This window comes from Falco rusticolus, chromosome 10 (assembly GCF_015220075.1).
Source record: "Falco rusticolus isolate bFalRus1 chromosome 10, bFalRus1.pri, whole genome shotgun sequence".
Classification (NCBI taxonomy): domain Eukaryota; kingdom Metazoa; phylum Chordata; class Aves; order Falconiformes; family Falconidae; genus Falco; species Falco rusticolus.
This window is the reverse complement of record NC_051196.1, coordinates 26,225,815-26,244,050: the sequence shown is the minus strand read 5'-3', so window position 1 is coordinate 26,244,050 and position 18,236 is coordinate 26,225,815. Positions and strand designations below refer to the sequence as shown.

The window sequence follows — 18,236 nt, the reverse complement described above, 5'->3', positions numbered from 1 at the left end:
AAAGAAAATGTTAATAAAGTGGTGACGTAATTTCACCTGGAAAATCACTGGCAGTCCTGAAAGAAAAAGCCCCAAACAATTCCCAAACCTGTAGCCCTGAAGTGAGTCAAAACTTTGCACTTTTATCGCAGGAGCAATCCTGGGTCCTGCTGGAATTACACGCAGAACGACAGGACCTGCTCACCTAAAAGCGACGAACCGAGAGCAGCACCAGCAGCACAGAGGGGCCGCGCTGGCTGCCCTTCCCGGGGGGGATGCGCTGCCGTACCCCGGCCTCCCACCTGCCGGCGTGGGGAGCGGCCGTGCCTCCCCGGGGCACGCAGGGGCTGCCCGCGGGTGGGAGCAGGAGCTGCCCGCGGGTGGGAGCCAGGCAGGGGCTGCCCGCGGGTGGAGGCAGGCAGGGGCTGCCCGCGGGTGGGAGCAGGAGCTGCCCGCGGGTGGAGGCAGGCAGGGGCTGCCCGCGGGTGGGAGCCAGGCAGGGGCTGCCCGCGGGTGGGAGCAGGAGCTGCCCGCGGGTGGGAGGCAGGCAGGGGCTGCCCGCGGGTGGGAGCCAGGCAGGGGCTGCCCGCGGGTGGGAGCAGGAGCTGCCCGCGGGTGGAGGCAGGCAGGGGCTGCCCGCGGGTGGGAGCCAGGCAGGAGCTGCCCGCGGGTGGAGGCAGGCAGGGGCTGCTCGCGGGTGGGAGCAGGAGCTGCCCGCGGGTGGAGGCAGGCAGGGGCTGCCCGCGGGTGGAGCCAGGCAGGGGCTGCCCGCGGGTGGGAGCCAGGCAGGGGCTGCCCGCGGGTGGGAGCAGGAGCTGCCCGCGGGTGGGAGGCAGGCAGGGGCTGCCCGCGGGTGGGAGCCAGGCAGGGGCTGCCCGCGGGTGGGAGCAGGAGCTGCCCGCGGGTGGAGGCAGGCAGGGGCTGCCCGCGGGTGGGAGCCAGGCAGGAGCTGCCCGCGGGTGGAGGCAGGCAGGGGCTGCTCGCGGGTGGGAGCAGGAGCTGCCCGCGGGTGGAGGCAGGCAGGGGCTGCCCGCGGGTGGAGCCAGGCAGGGGCTGCCCGCGGGTGGGAGCCAGGCAGGGGCTGCCCGCGGGTGGAGGCAGGCAGGGGCTGCCCGCGGGTGGGAGCAGGAGCTGCCCGCGGGTGGGAGCAGGAGCTGCCCGCGGGTGGGAGCCAGGCAGGGGCTGCCCGCGGGTGGAGGCAGGCAGGCAGGCAGCTGTCCGCGGGTGGGAGGTGTCTGCAGCTGGAAAACAGCAGCTCCGGTTTCTGATCGGATTTGGGGGTGGGGTGGGAGGTGTGTGTGGGAAAAGCCAAGCGATGGATCTTCCCTTCTTTTGTCAACGCTCTCCCCCTCAGGACTAAGTCTGCACTGGAGGAAATAACTGCGAGGGGGAACCACTAATCACACCTCCGCGTGGGAGCTGGCTCCGGGGAGCAGCGTGTGCCGCCAGCCCCGGGATATTCCCTGCCTCCAACCTGAACTGATTCGTCCTGGAACGGTTCAGTCGCCCCTGCAGTTCACCTTTGCCAGCAGTTAACAAGCGTTCAATTTGGTTTTAATGGAGCTGGGTTTATTGTTCCTCTTTGGACTTACAATTACGTCGACTTCAGGTAACGCGAATTTCTTTCTTTCTTTGCCACTTCCACGCATGCACACAAAGAAAGGCTGGGTTTTGGTTGGGTTTGGGTTTTTTTTCCCTTTCCCTCCTTCTTCCAAAAGGCTGTAAGCAACAGCCCACTCCGGTGCGCGGTGAGCAACTAGACGCCGGGGACCTACATCATTTGGCGTACGTGGGTTTAAAAAGAGACCCCCTCGCTAGCGGTGCAGCCCCAGGCTGCCGGGGCTGCGGGTGCCCCCCAACCGCGCCGCGGTGAATATAAACATAACGGTGCTCCGAGCAGCCCCGACCCCCCGGAGGCCGGCGCGGTTCGGGCCCCGTTCCGGAGGGCCGGGGGGCGCCGGGGAGGGGGCGCTGGGCGCTGAGCGCTGCTCTTGCCTTCCCGCGGTGCAGGGTCCGCGCTGCCCCGGCCCCGCGCCCTGCCGCTGCCGGCCGGCGGTGAGCCGCGCTGGGCGGCGCCGGGGCAGCGGGAGCGGCAGCTGAGCGAGGCGGCGGCGCTACCGGCCGGCAGGGCCAGGGCGGACGGCGGGGCGCAGCGGCACCGGGCCCGGCGCTGCACTTGCTACACCTACAAGGACAAGGAGTGCGTCTACTACTGCCACCTCGACATCATCTGGATCAACACCCCCGAGTGAGTGAGTGCGGGCGGCGCGACGCGAAATGGCGGGCCGGGCCGGGCGGCGGAGGGCGCGACCCCCGCGGGCAGGGGGAGGCGCGGGGGCCGGCGGGGCTGCGCGGCCTCTGCCACGGGCCGGTAACGGGCTGGGCTCCCGCCCGCCCCCGGGAGGCCGAGTGCGCTGCGGGCGGAGCCGGCTCCCGCCGGCGTCGGGGTGGGGGTGGGCGAGGGGCCGGCGGGTCCCGCTGCCGGGGCGGGCTGTGCCGCGGGGCCTCCCCCCCGCCACCCCGCCACCTGCCGGGGGAGCCCCGGGCACAGGCCCCGGCGCGGTGAGCTCCGGCTGGGGGGCACGGCGGGCCCCGCTGTGCGCGGCCGGGGGCTGCGGGGGCGGCCGGGCGAAGCCCCTCACGGGGGAAGCAGCCCCCTGGCAGGAGCGAGCTGTGCCCCGCAAAGCCGCGTTGGGAAGGGGAGAGCCGTGTGTGCGCAGCTGTGCTGGTCTTGGTAAAAATCCACGTGGGAAAAATACTTACGACGTTAAAAGACTTAACTTTTGAAAAACTCAATAGACCAGATTTAAAATGTTACAAAAGAACATCTCTGACAATTACGCTTTATGGGAATGGCAGACATGACTTTTTGTTTCAACTCATGAGAAAAAGAAATTTTGAAACCATTTCCCACGAACTAAAAATTCTGTGTTCCACGCGGGTCAGCGGGGGCGCGGCACGCGTGCAGAAAGGCAGGGTCGGTACTAGCAGTACTGAATGAAAAGAACCCACCCAGGAAGATTCCCTGCGTCCCAAAGGTTAGAGGCTGCCTTTTCCTACCCCGCAGTATATAGCCTGTCTCTCTGAGTAACTGACAGTCTCAAGGATTTGTGAAGATTTACGTAGGCTAGTAGGTTTCAGTCCCGCAGCAGCCACAGCAATCGCTTCTTGAAAAATAATCAGATCAGGTGAATCTAAACCCAGATTTCTTTTGATGAACTTCAAGAATGAATGATCTGACTGCGTGGATGTGAACTACACACACCAAGTACTCCGCTGACTGCAGTTACGAACAGTTGTACTAACTTGGATCTGCCTTTGAATCAATTGCAAAGCTTTTAAGCAGATTAAAATAACAAAAGGAATATAAAAATTGAAAGTAGCAGTAAAATAAGTTATGTCAGATGGGGTTTAGGGTGCTTAATTTGTAAATTCATGTGTGTGTCCTGGCTAGAGGCCATGTCTGATGACGAGTCTTTTGAACTTCTACCAACCCGTAAGTATCATGTATTCACACAAGGCATTCAGTTCCTTGGGTTCCATACCTGTGCTAATCCACCACAGGATTACTTAGAATTATTTTAGCTAAATATTTATGACTCTATTTATGTCAGAGCTTCATCAGTGAAAATGAAGGAATGACATTCCTTTGCCCCTACACACTGAATAAATAGAATTCTGCTAATTTTAAACACACACCCACTTCTTTTTTTTTTTTTTTTCTTTAAGGATATCCTGTTTTAAGTCTACAGGAATTATAACTTTCATTCCAATGGCAAAAATATTTGGTGTGCGTTAATAGTGTGGAGTAAATTCAGTGATGTGGAGAATTTTTGTCCTACATGAATGTTTTGTGCAAGCATCACCAATGAAAGAATAAAAACCCAGAGAACAGAGAGAGATGTAACTTTCTCATGATGCATATTGCGTTGGGGCCATAAGTCTCTGCTTTCTTAACAGAAGTCAGTTGTACATAACAGCAAATCTCAGGTATGTGAAGTCTGCCTCCATGGTCTAGTGTATAGATTAGCCTGGAACCATTCGACCTGAGGTCTAGGAAAGTGTGACTGGACATTTCTGTACAAGCTATAGAATGAATATATTCAATTTGAATATTAAATACTCGCATAGAACAATACATTTTAGCTACTGTGATCCAAATACATGAACCTGTATAACCTAATAACACTGCTGGAACTAGGTTAATCGGGATGCTGAGGGCCCTCTGGGGTTGATAAATAGTGAGTGGATAACAGTGGACGTTAGGGGAATTAGTCCAGTAGGAACTGAATTTTCTGGAATCTGTAAGTGCTCATTAGAACTGGAGAAAGGAGGTCCTCTCAAAATTGGCTGGCTGCAGTGCCTAGAGCGTGGTGCCCTTTGGCTGGAAGAGCCAGGTGTCTGAAAGGGGCTGTTTGCTGTCCTGCTCCTCTCGCTGTTCCTTGAGGCTTACCTGGTCTGAGCTAGAAAGGTGAGCAATGAAAGGAAAAGCTCTGTTTACAGGTGAGGTAGATGTACAGATCTTTCTCTAAGCTGAAAGAGCGCAGTCTCGATTTTCAAAATTCCTTGGACTCTTTCTAGGAATGTCTCTGTATATGAGGGCAGAGGTAGTCGCTGAAATAAGTATGCATGGAGGTATTACACATTTTGGACCATGTTCAGTGCAACAGAAGCTGGATTTAAGATTTCATGTTGCATGGCTGTAATTCTGGCCTGGTGTCCTACCTGGAACGGTATCTCAGTCAGTCAAAAGGTGCTTCTGGATGTGAATGAGAGAACTCGGGCTTGCTTGTGCAATCTAATATCCCATGCACGTTATGCTGCTGCTTTTTAAATGGAAGTAACCACTGGATCTGTACAGACTGGTGGTTTGTAAATGGGGCTTTTATGTTGCTGTTGTATGCATGTTGTTGAAAGTTTTTCTATTTACTAAAAATCTGGCTCAAATGCAACTTTGAGGACCATACGCACAATGGGAGGCCAGAGAGATGGTGTTAAAGACTGGAGAAGTTTTCCTGACATCCGTTGATTCTGCTATTTTTCTTGCTTATTTACTTATCATCTTTTTTTTGGTTTTATTTCCTACATCAAACACTACAGTTGCTTTTTATTATTTTTTTCTTTTTTATTTCCCCTGACTTACGTCCTTTACATTATCATTTCTTATTCCCATCACAAATTCCTTAATATTTTCTCTTTCCAGGTTACTCTCTCCTCGATACTTCAAAGACAAACTTTACTTCCTCCTCTGGTTTCTTCCCCCTGCTCTTCCCAACAGAAGAAGCTGTTAAGCATTGTTGTAATACATTCAAAACAAATTTTGGTCATGGCCTCTTCTGGAAAACCAAATGAAGTTTTTATTGAAACTGTTGGAGGCAGAGCGATGATAGAGGGTCTGTTCCTACCATGCTGAGAAACCACTTAGATCAGCAGGGTGACAGTTGTAGAAAAGCACAAAATAACAGGATATGCAGCCTCTGATTCTTTGCAGCTATTACCAATTAAATGAGAAATTACCTCTGCACAAATGTTTGAGTATTGCTTTATACTTGTTCATGAACCACTGCTGTTAGTCCAAACTAGTAAGCACACCAGTGTTGTTTTGACATAGTGAATCTTTTATCCTGGGAACAGTGGGACCCTTAAGTGGAAAACAAGACCTAAAGAAAGTCAAGTCAGTCAGGATAGAATAATGCAATTATATGATGTAGGCAAAGGTTGCGTAACAAAGGTAATTAAAAGCTGGTAAATTATTCTCACTGATAAGATTGATTACTTAGGAATTAGTTTGCAATGTATCTTTTTTGTCAAGTGATTCATTATGCTTATCTTGATCTATAGCTACAGACATATCTTAAAGAAGAAAGAATTAATTCTTTTAAACAGTACCCACTGGTGTAGTACAGCCACAACTTGATGCTTAATTATGTAAGTTAAGGGAGAAAATACAGGCAAGACTTCTTTTAGATAGGCACTTCTTCAAAGAATATTTCAATATGAGCTGAACTTGTGCTTCGACAGCAAAATAATGGTTCAATTAATAATAATGTTGCTGTGTGAAGCATTAGAGATGCTGGGAATGATTAGTGAAAGATTAAAAGGTGACAACTATAAGAAAGTCATACTGTCATGAGGACACAGTACCAGATACTCAAGTGGACTCAATTCTGAAATAAAATTGTAATGAGAATTTATGGCAATAATCCAGACTCTTTCAAAAGAGTTAGTATAAATCCACACTGGTAAAGTTATTTCCTCAAACTAAGCACTAGAAATAATAATTTCTTGAAGTGTCTAAATCAAAAAAACCCTATTTTTTTGTAGATGACATGTCTTATTTCAGTATTTGCTGTTACGCTCAAAAGATGAGTTACTGAATGAGATTCTGCGACCGTGATATAGAGAACAGCTTACATGATGATCTAAGAGTTCTGCCTGCCAATTACATCAATTTCTGAATCGGGAGAACTGGGTGGACAAAGTGAAAGGAAGAACTGGATCTAACTTTGTGTTTGCTGCTCTGATCCTCTGTATTTACGTTCTGTTTCCCCCATGGAAGAGCATGCACTGACTTGCATTCTGTTGCTTTGCTCTGTGGGATGTACTGATGGATGTATGGTGACTGTTTCACGGTGTGTGCTCACATGGTGACACCACAAGGATGTGATATTTTGTCACTTCAATAGAGAAGAAATTTGTTTCTGTAACACACCAAGTCAGATATTCCTTAGCACTAGGTTGTCTCCAGATAGTTCCCCTGTGCGAATCTGTTTTCCTGACCTAATGTGACCAGCCATTAGGGTGAGAAAGGCTTTTCATACACTTCCATTTTTTTGGTCTTCCCTGAAAGCGATGACAAATGGGTTTCTTAGGGGTCCAGGAATTGTCAAGCTGAACAGACAACAGCAGCTGATTCCACGTGTTGTCAGCTCTCTAACAGTTGTAAGTTAATGATCTTTGCTCATTACTGGCTAAGGTTACCATCAGAAAGTCATTTTAGAATGGAAAAAATTTGTACCCTATCATCACTTCACTCATAGCTTTGGTCATATAAAGAGAGGAAGTGATGGCTTGGGGGGGTTGTTACAAAAGAGAAGACTTAAGACAACCAACTGGATACTCTTGTTCTAACTGTATGCTCTGCTGGCTGATTTTGCCTTCGTAACATCTTCGTTGAATGGAAGCCCACATAACAATTTTACATGCTTTTCATCCTTATGGATATTAAGTTGTATTATAAAGTATTAAAATTACTCCACTTTTTGAGAATTATTTTCATAATTAGGTAAGTTCAGATGATGTCCTGTATATTACTGGAAATAAAAGTACACAGCTAAAGATCTCTTGCTCAGCAGAACAACTAAGCATGTGCTTAGAATTTTAACAGATTGGACTGAAAATACCTGCTAGCCAAAGGCAAGATGATAAAACAGTGGCTGCGAGCCAGGCAGTTCAAATAAGGAAGCTGATCTGTTGGTTAAACACTGCATATGGTTAACCATCAGAATCGAGTGCCAAAAGTGAAGTGATGAATATCCTGTTGAGTTGCTTTTATTTTTCTAAATGAAGTTTGCCCTGCATTTTGCAGACTTTACTATCTACATGTTCACCGAAATCTATTTGGCTTGTATACATGGATGCTACCAAGATTAGACTACATATATACGCCGTATGTCCTGATGTATTCTGAATGTTGAAGATAAAAAGAAAAATCTTAACAAGCTAGTAACTGAAATAACTCAAGCTATGGAACCTGTGGTCATACTGATAGGAAAAAATACCAAGCATAAAGCAGATAAAAGAAATTGATGGAGATAAGGAAGAGTAACTTCCTGTTTTTTTTTTTTTAGTTACAAATTTTTGTGCAAATTGAAATGACAGGGTAAATAGCTCTAATCCTAAAAACTGGAGGATCTTTGGTGTTAAAAAGCTGCACAGATCCTCACATCAAATGGAGAGTGTTTCAGATGGATTTACTGAATGTACTAACAGGCTTCTGCTGTTACTGTTATGTTTTATCATGGACAAACTGACTGGATTTTTAGGCTTGTTATTCAAACATAGTTAATTCTTGTTGCATGTTTAAGTCGTGTGTTGACTTCACACTTTCAGTGCCTTACTGTCTGAAACGTGCACAGCTTGCATGTCCTCCACAGTCTAAAAGCAGAGTATATCCTCGCAGTCTTCCTGTAAAGCTTATTTACAGTACACACAATATTGATGTTTTAGCAGCAGTATCCTCTGAAAGACTTGAAATGACTTGGCTCTGCAGGCTAAAATCCCATGTCACTGCAGGAGCTGGCCCCACAGAAGATGGGGTCAGGGATGAGGCACTAATAGCTCGTGTCTGAAACTTCGCTACTGCTGCTCATGTTGATCTCATTCTAAGAATAAATAGTCTTGTGGGCTGTCAAACCACAGTCACTTTCATCTGTCTTGAGTTTTAACACCATGCGTTTATTTTCCCCTAGGTTTTTGTTTTATTTGTTTTAAAACCAGCAGTGGGTTTTGAACTATATACACTGTGGAGAGTGGTAGAAATAGGGGTTGGAGCGTGTGTTCTTTGTGCGCGCCGGTATGGTGGCTTCAAAAGCTAGCAATAAGTACTCCGAATTTTAGTTTGAAAAAGCTACCATTTGAGACATAAATATGGATGAAAGTAATCAAATTTCCAGCTGCTCTGCCTTTTGGGATTTACCTCAGTGTATTTGTCTTAGAACCAGCCCACTTAGTAATAATACTCCAGCCAGTCAGAGGAAGGAAAAAGAATAATGGGAGTCTGGGCCTCACGAACAGAAAATGCTGCACTGGATTTTATTTATTTAAACCAAGAATCATATATCTTGCCACAAAACTGGGAGCAGATTGGGATTGGTATGAGGTACTGAAGGATTTTAGCAGTGTTGTTTCAAGAGAGGTATTTTTGTGAAACTGACTGAGTTTATTAGGTCAGGTGAGCTCTACCCAGCCTCTCTGAGTATTTGGGGTGTTAATGGAAAAATACCCACCCCCACCCTCCATGCTTCCTTCAGATTGCTTACCTCAAGAAATGTATCCCAGCTTTTCACTCAGCTCGGATATTTTTCTGTTCATGTTTGAAGAAGAAAACATCTAACACTGTTTTGACAGCTACAGGAGGAGGAGGACTAGTGGTAAACCCCCTTCATATTCGCTCACAGTCCTGTACTTGGGTACCATAAAGTCCCAGCAGGAGGGAAATCAAAGAACTCATGTGATCAGTGAAACTGGATGATGAAGGCGATGTGTGCAATCCTTGGCTCATTACCTGAATTAGGTATAACTAAGAAACTACAACTAATTTGGGTCCTCACAAATTAACAAGTATTAATTGAAGAATAAGACTGGGAAAAAAATTGAAGGTTAAACCAAATAAGCAAGGTCATGGAGGTGCATCTTTTTTGGATAACATTAGCCTAATTAGGTATCTAGGAATACTGACTACTACTAAATTGAGGATGTGCAAATGAAGGTGTGGCTATAAAGAATAAAAGTTTGTTTCCTCTGAAATGATTTTAACTGCAAAAAGCTACTCAAAACGAGTAGCGCTTCTGTGAATGGAGCACGTGGTTAGAATGGCAGAAGACCAGCAAGTCAAGCACTTTGAGGAAGATGTTTTACTTAAATGAGGAGGAAAAGGAAAGGGTGATACGAGAGGTACACCTATTGTGAACTTCTCTGTTAGAAAACACGCCTGTTACAGAAAGAGTTGTAGCCAGCTTTCAGAGCAGCCAACGATCTCTTCATCTACAGCTACACAATGTTACTGCAGGAGCTTTGTATGAAGTATCTGTTATTTGCCCCAAGCATCCTTCATTCTAGAGACATGTTGTTTCACTTGGAGGTTGTTAAATTTTGCTACTTCTCCACATTTTTTTTTCTCAGTGGTCCTTACAGGGATCTCATACATTTTAAGATTGTCTGAAAACACTGGAGACTGTTAGGAGCCTTGCTGGCCTGGGTGCATGCCAGAAAATATATTGCTGAATACTGAAATCACAGCATCTAAGATGATTGCTGCAACCCCCTCATCCCTTTGTTTTGCCTGAAACTCTCAAGTGCCCTGGAGCTATCTGCTGTGTGTAAGTGGCTGGGAAAGTAGAAAATAATAGCTGCTCACAGGTCAATTATAACATAGCCTGAGAAACTCAGCCACATGTTATAAAAATTAAAATAAACCAATTGGATTTATCTGCCTGAATTCTGAACACTCACTATAGTATAAATGATTGACAGCAGGACTTAGGCAAATCATACTTCCCTTGAAGTATGATTCTTCCACACAGACATGCAGGTAGTAGTCGTTCAATGAGCAGGTTATTTTTCTGTGGGAAATTTCCACTGATGCCACTGGTTCAGAATAACTGTTTCACTACTGCTCAGTACTACTTGTCTTTTTCAACAAACAAATGCCTGTTTCTGTTAATGTAATGGCAAAAACTTGCTTCAAGAGCTAGCTGACTTTCAGGGGAGAGCTTTTATGACTGTGTTCTGTGGACACAAAGTACAGAAATAATCTCGGTTATTTCAGCATCTGAGTGTCCAGTCTGCAAATCTATACTTTCGTTCTTTTAAATTTCTAGGAGAAATACTAGCTGACCTAAAGATTGCTGTGTATTCCTTTTCATTGCAGAAATCAAAAGTATGTTTCAAATGAAAAAGGCACCCTGTGCTTTCTTTGATCAGCTTCGCGCTGCTCTATATTATGCATGGACTTATCTTTAGTTAACAGCTCTGTGGCACTGACTAATTGTAATTTCATCATATGGAATAATTCCAGGTACTGGAGAGTTGTGTTAGCATCTTCTTTTTTTTGCATACAGAATAAAGAAAAAACAGCTTATACTAAAGAAGAAGTTATTTCCTTAAACTCAGGCCTTCTGTAATTTAGAAGGTGCTTTAAAACTGAGCATGCAGGCTTCTATGCACCCACTTGCTGGCTGCAGCAATCATACTGGTAACTGAACTCCACAACAGAGGGTCACTTCCACGTAAATTCCAGGTTGTATGTTGGCACACAGATACCAGTTCAAAGTAGTACCTTGGAAAGGCTGATCCAGAATTGCTTAGGTTTGCTTGTTCCCCAGTTTGTAGAGAGGAAAGGCATAAAGGACACCCAGTACATGGTAGCTCTTAAACATGTGGAAACCTGATTCACTGTTTCAGGAGAATTTTGTTCTCCTAAAGGAAGAAACTATGCATACTGAGTTTGAGGTCAGAAACTAAAATTTCCTTTGAATTGTAAATGTTAAAAAAAAATTACAAATCTATGGATTTTGTGTAGAAATTTCCAAAACGTTTGTAAATGGCTCTTAGACAGTACTTTGGCCAGGGACCCGGTCATAACTGCAAGGAGCAGAGTGTAAGGGAGCTGGTTGTTCAGGATCCCTAGAAGCCTAGCAGATGGCTAGCCAACAAATCTGCCTCTGCCTAGGTCAGCTGCTGCACATCTTTACTGGGGAGACACAAACTGCCATGCATATACTAAAGTCAGCAAGCTTTCACTAAAGAAAACGGATGCCTCACCTGAAATGCAAAGCAAAGGGACTTCTTAGCAACACAAATCCTTGGTGACAATTGCATCTTGACAATAATTCCCATTCAGTGTGTAGAAATTGTGACTCTGCGCACCTCGTTTTGAACCTGAGTATTGCAGCACCATTTGTTAATCACATGCAACAATCTAAGATTAAGCATGCTGCTAGGCAAATGCTTCTGATACTTGTTCAACTGAATCTCTTCAGCATTTCCTCTCACTTCTGAAGTGCTGAGAAAGAGGCATGAGCTAACTTGAAATACTATCATTTTCTGGAGTGATAACCATACACACTACCATTTGCTTAAATGTGATTTATGAGTTGCATCAGAGTAACTGACAGGCAAGAAAACATCTGCTATATTTTTTAGCTTTTTCTGAATACTGTTGGAAAGACACTGGGTTGCTATTGAACTTTATCTGGGGTTTGGATTTTTGGATTAGAAATCAAACTCAGGCACATTGGGATACCTAGTTACACTTTTACATACATCAGTGTATGTAAAAATTTTTGCTTGAGTGTTCTAGTTAAAATTCTTACACTTGAAAATATCGTTGGATCGGCATATATTTCTGGACCACTGATAATGAAGGGATCTTGAAAACATTTTCCAAGCTATGAAGCATACTTTCGTAAATATTGTAAGTTTCATAGAATGTAAGGCACTTCATTAGAACGATCAGGAACAGGATCTAAAACATCAGCCTCCTCCCTTGCTTAGGGCTGTGATGCGTGGTTCTTACCCCTTGTAATTATACTATATTCTCCACCCCTGCCTGTTTGCTGGAATTTACTGTCTCTTAAGAAAGGCAGCAGACCGGTAATGGGCCCATTCCTCAATCACTGTTGTTCACACACTGATGTGTTAAGACAAAATTGATGATGATTGTAGTCGGTCCATTAATTTTCAAACTGCAGCAATAAGGAATAAAACATGTGCCTTTCTTCCTCTCTGGCTATTCAGGCAGAGGCTCTGACACAGGGCAAACTGCAGCAGAGATTCTGATTTAGAGAGTAAGAAAAAACCAGTATCATGTTTTGGAAAAGTGACTTTTTAACAAGGAAACACTAAATAACGAGAATAACATACTACAGTATTATATGTCTTGTTAGCACAATATGGGATGGATGACATCTGCAAAAGCTTCATTTATCCCCTGGCAAGCTATCTGCCATGAAATAGGGGTTTCAAGTTTGGCTAGACCAAGCAAAAATCATCTTTTCATTTTAGCCTAAATCTGAGCGGGAAGTTTTCTACCAGGCAGTTTTCACAGAGGGTTCACCACTCTTTTAAAAATACAGGAACTTCCTCCTGGTTCCTGACTTAAAATATTAGCCATTACTTCATGAAAAACTTGAATGTATTAAAAACATGATCATGCAGGAGCTATTTATGTCAGAAGTTACCTATGTTAGCCATTTAGCATTCATTATTCTAAAGCAGATGGCAGGATAGAGTTTTTAATACTCTTCAGTTATGAAATGGGACTCAGTCCTAATCCTGAAGACAACAAAAAGCTTTTTAAATGACTGCGAAGGGGTGCCAAAATCAAGTCCTAAAAATATTTTAAGACTAACATGCATATTTCTCGGTCTCTCCCAGCGTCTAGACATAGCCGTAGAACGAAGGAAGCAGAGAAAATATGCAACAGTTTTTGCATATAGGTGAGGCAGATCAGCATCTGCTGGAGAAGGACCATCTCATGGTCTCAGACACTTGTGATTTTCTATCTTTCAGCATGATTTTATGATAAATCTATCTATGATTGGTCTGATTCAGGCTGTGAAAGATGAGATGCTGTTACAAGCTCACATGTACTGTAAGTGCAAAGGTTTGAGGAAGTGATTTGCATCAACCATACTGATGTTACATGAAAAATTATTGCAGAGTTTATGAAAGCAATGTTTCTGAACATTTCAGCCCACCATGTGTGTGTGAAAACAGAAAATTTGCAGCTTTCCAATTAATAGTCTAATGATGTTTTTATGAAAACAAATGAGATAAGTACAACTATTGAAGTTAGGGTTCCAGACTGATTATTCAGGCTTTGTTCTGTAACCTTTCTAGATATATTCTTACTTTCCCTCCCTTGCCTTCCACCACCGCTCTCCCCCTTCCTTCTTGCTTTTGAACATGAGATGCTCTTCAGATTTTTAGTGTTTGTGGATTTGTGGGTTGCTTAGCCCATCCCTCAGGTACACAGGAACTTTTATGGGTCTCCAGAAGTTCCATGTGATGTACACCTGCTATCAATTGAGATTCTTTAACAACTTGTAGGAGAATAATTTATGACATCAGTCTAAACTGTCCAACGCTTTTTTTGGATGTTAGCAGGCAGCGATGAAGCACGTCCTTTTCTGCTAATAACATTGACTATAACCCATTAAAGAACAAAGCATGCCAGACTGCAGGGAGGTAAAGAGAACTACCTCTTGCTATTTCTTGGTGTGCTGTGCGGTACAGAGTATAATCTCTTGTAGAAAAGTACTAGTAGATATGTATGAGGAAGATTATCTGTCTGTTTCTCACATTTATAACTCCGTGGGTCATGCTCCAAACATGATGCAATAAACAAATCATGTTGACAGTTTTCTCAGTGATAAAATTGATGGCAAATCGGGCTCTGAATCATGAATATGATGACAACAACATGATGTTACTTATCTGGTGGAAATCAGCACAGCTTGTTTGTCGCTTCATATCAGCTATGGCACTGAACATAAATTTTGTGCATTTGTGGGGGGTAACCAACAAAATAAAGGAATAAGCAGTAAAATAAGCAATACCCTGGGGATGTATTTATATGAGCTCTTAGGTAATCAGAGTTTTTTTAAGATAGCTAATGTAGTTGCCAATTAATTCTGCCTGTTGAGCTGAGTGTCTGCTACTTCATATAACTGTGTGGAAGGCTGAGTTGATTGAGCAGGAGTTGTGATCTGTTATAGGCAGAACTTCTTATGTAAGCATAGGGTTTGATTTTTGTACCGCTATTTATTGCTTTGTATCAGTAGATCTATTTTCTAAACGAAAAGATAGGGAATTTCATTTTAATTGGTTCCTAAAATATACAGTATTTGTGGTTCTCACAACAGGAGAACTGTGCCATATGGGCTGTCTAACTACAGAGGCAGTTTCAGAGGCAAAAGGTCTACAGGCCAGTTCCAGAGTGCTCTCCAGCCGTCATTTCGGTGTTCTTGTTTGGACTCCTATGACAACCAGTGCATGCAGTTTTGCAGAAGAATGCAAGACAGAAGAAGGTGAGTCTCTTTTCTTAACACTGCAAACTATCTATATGATTTGACTGTTTCATGGAGATAAATTAATCAATTTGCATGTATCAAATGGAAGCAATTAACAAATACATTGATTTTAAATAAAATTCTCATCTGCAGTTGTGGTAGGTTAACCCTGGCCAGCAGCCAAGCACTTACACTGCCGCTTGTTCACTTCCCCCTTAAGTGGGATGGGGGAGTGAACATGAAGAACAAAAGTGAGAAAACTCATGTCACAATAAAGAGAGTTTAATAGGTGAAGGGAAGAGGCCAGACCCAGTACAGTACTGCTCTGAATTTTCTTTTTGCTGTTTCTTTTTATGATGTGGTATTTTTGAAACAGCAGATCTCCTGTCCCGTTAGGGACACGCTTAATGCTGCACTATTTTAGAGTGTTGTAAGTTTTATCTAGTCTGATGAAGAGTATGACATTGTCATTTGATGAATGGCTTTGTAAAGGTAATTGATGAGAATGCAGTGACAAACAGAAAATCTCTCTTCCCCAGAAGTCATGGATCAATGAAAAAGACAGAGGAGAAAGACCAGTGCAGGGAAGAAGAACACACTTTCATTCAGTAGCACAGAGCTCAGAGGATTCTCAACAGTCAGGTATGCTAGAGGTGTTCAACGTTAAAAAGAAGAAATACTAATTTTCCACACATTTTCTTTGTATTTGCAGAACTCTTAAATCCTTTCAACTGACTACTACCGCTTCTTGCTAAATAAGGGCAGAATTTGGCCCATGAGTTGTTTGGGTTTTTAAAATGTATTTTTTAAAATAACCTCTAGTATACAGAGACCTACTACAACTTTTCTCATGCTGATACAGCTTCTTCAGAAACTGGATTCTTTGGCTAGAGGCCAATACATATTTTGGCAACAGTGGCCCCCCCCCTCCTTTTTTTTTTTAGGGCAAGGTCTGTTCCTGTCTATCATCTTTTTGCTCATTTAGCACTGCAACAACTTAAGCTACATGTCCCAGTGCAGTGCTTTAGTAAAACTTAAATTGTCAAGGTAAAGAAACAGAACAAACTTTGTGGGAAAAGTATTTGGAGGGAAAATAAACCTACTTTAAATGTTGGATACAAAGAGGTTATTGTGACCTAGTAGCCAGTTTCAAAAAGTTGCAGTTCCAAATCTACCCTTAATACTATTGCTACAAGGAAATGCAAAATGATGTCAAGATAAGCACACAGTTGTTTTCTGGGTAAAAGCAGCTGCCACTGGATGTGTTTAAAATAAATAATAATAATAATAAAAAAAATCACACCATTACCCAAATTTTTTTGCTATGAAGGGAAGCACTTGGATTAGAAGTCCCCAGACTGAATTTATTGCTGTGATTATTTGATCAGAGCTAATTAGACAACCGGGTAGCTTTCCCTCTATGTACGCATATTAAAGGAGGTGAACCATAGTTCTATCAGGAAATAGAGATTTAGGTCTGAATAATTAAGATGTTTGGTTTGTTTGTTTTTCTTTTGGTTTTTTAAAGCTTTAACATTTATTTGCTGAAGCTCAGAAGCAAGAACTTAAACTACAACTCTCCCTTGAGATGGACAAACTTGATGCTTCAGTCTGATGCCAGTGGAGATTTCAGCAGTATGCAAGACTTTCATTTCAACAATGCCACTTTGAGGGCATGTGAACCTGTACGAAGAAGCTTTCTCCCATGCTCCACTCGCGAGAGTCTCACTAGGATAATGTTTATCATGTAACCTGGCAGCGAGTGTATCACTATTGAAGAAGAATTCAAAGGTAGATCCAAACTTCAGCAACACAGAGTTTCAGCAAACATTTTTCTATACGATTTTAAAAAGTACAATAGAGAAACATACTGTTCCACTTACTGCTTGCTGTATGTCTGAAGAATCCATCCACAGCTTTATGCAGGCAACTGTAATTGGAGAACGTGATGAGTTAGAGAGAGATTGCCTATACATGAGTTCTCATAAAGAATAAACAGATACAAAATATTTCTCTTGTTAATGTATGCAAGCCTGAATCATCATATTGTAACTTTGTGGCAGATGTTTAAATGGCAGTATCTATGCAGAATAAATATGAATGGCTAATATAAATACTATTATTAACTATAGCAAGTTGAGTATACATTGAGTATTCAATAGATTACCTAATTTAGGCACAAATTATTCCTGCACTTCAAAGTTCCATTCAAAAACATTCACAGTGATTATTTAAGGATGCACTGTAGTTGATGAACTATTCATCCCAAAGAATTCCCTAAAGATGAAAGGGTAGGACTGTGGAACTTCATACAGTCAGAGTAACTTACTGTACTAGACCATTTGCTATTCTAAGGTCCTACATATGTTATCATCCACATACATTTGTCTTTGATAGTACTAGAAATCATATTTTTATCTCTTCATTGAAACATCACTGAATAACATGGAAACTTGGCAATAAGCATTATATGTAACCCTGGACATTTTTCAGTGTAAATGACTTCTTCAGAAATTATGGACTTTCTTTTGATAGGAGGGTGCAAGAGTAAGCTAGGAAAAAAAGAGTAACTTTTGGAAATCCTGTTCTATATTATTTAAAAAGAGAGGAAATCCCTTACTTGTGACATTATAGATATTTTTTTGGTTTGACTGAACTTGATGCAGACTTTCCCCAGGGCACGTAGATTAAACTATAACCTGGTGACATGAAATTATATTTTGTCAGGAGAAAGATGGATACCAAAAGAAAAATGAAAAGAAATTAACAGTAAAAATGGTTATATAGGCTTAAAATGGTGGTAGTAAACTTTGTTTGAAACAAAAAAGGGAGGTCTTTGCCAAAATATATATGATATATTTTATATATATGTGGATATATTTCATAAATAAATTATTATAGTTATAAAATTAAATATATCTTTCAGTTACTGCATTTGTATCAGTTTCTTAATTGCTGATCAGCTGATTTTGTACATTTATAGAAAATAGGTTATTTATTGTATAAGAACACTTCACATGCTATTTTCCCATAATTTTTAAAGACACTATTGTTTTGGGTTTTAAAAAAATCAATCAAGCTTTGTTATGATGAATGCTTAATCATTTATAACCACCAACTAGAACTTTTTATCCCCCCAAACGCATATGCCCAGGTCATACAAAAACTTGCCTTCAAGAGGTTACAGTTCTGACAGTTTGAGAATTGAGTATGAAAACATAAGAAACATTTCTTTGATATGCTTAAAAAGTTACATTAGAATTTTGTGTCCCTTTTGGTATAAATGTAATCCGCATCTGGCCTGATTTGTATCTCCGGACAAGGAGGTGATGGCCATTTGGACTGTGAGTTCTTCTCCTGAACAGTGTTTACCTACCTCAGTTTCAGTCGGTATTTTTTATTTTATTTTTTTTTCCCTGGAATTACAAACACGTCTCGGTGCTAACAAGACTGTCAGTGCCT

At 43.0% G+C, this 18,236-nt stretch overlaps 1 protein-coding gene across 1 annotated transcript; it reads left to right on the top strand.

Annotated features, from left to right (window-relative positions):
• Positions 1 to 1,277: 1,277 nt before the first annotated feature.
• On the top strand, positions 1,278 to 17,600 carry EDN3 (endothelin 3). Its single transcript, XM_037402633.1, has 5 exons — positions 1,278 to 1,588; positions 1,990 to 2,227; positions 14,628 to 14,792; positions 15,314 to 15,416; positions 16,303 to 17,600. The coding sequence occupies exons 1-4, from the start codon at positions 1,537 to 1,539 to the stop codon at positions 15,384 to 15,386; spliced, it is 528 nt and encodes a 175-aa protein (XP_037258530.1). The 5' UTR covers positions 1,278 to 1,536; the 3' UTR covers positions 15,387 to 15,416; positions 16,303 to 17,600.
• Positions 17,601 to 18,236: the final 636 nt, after the last annotated feature.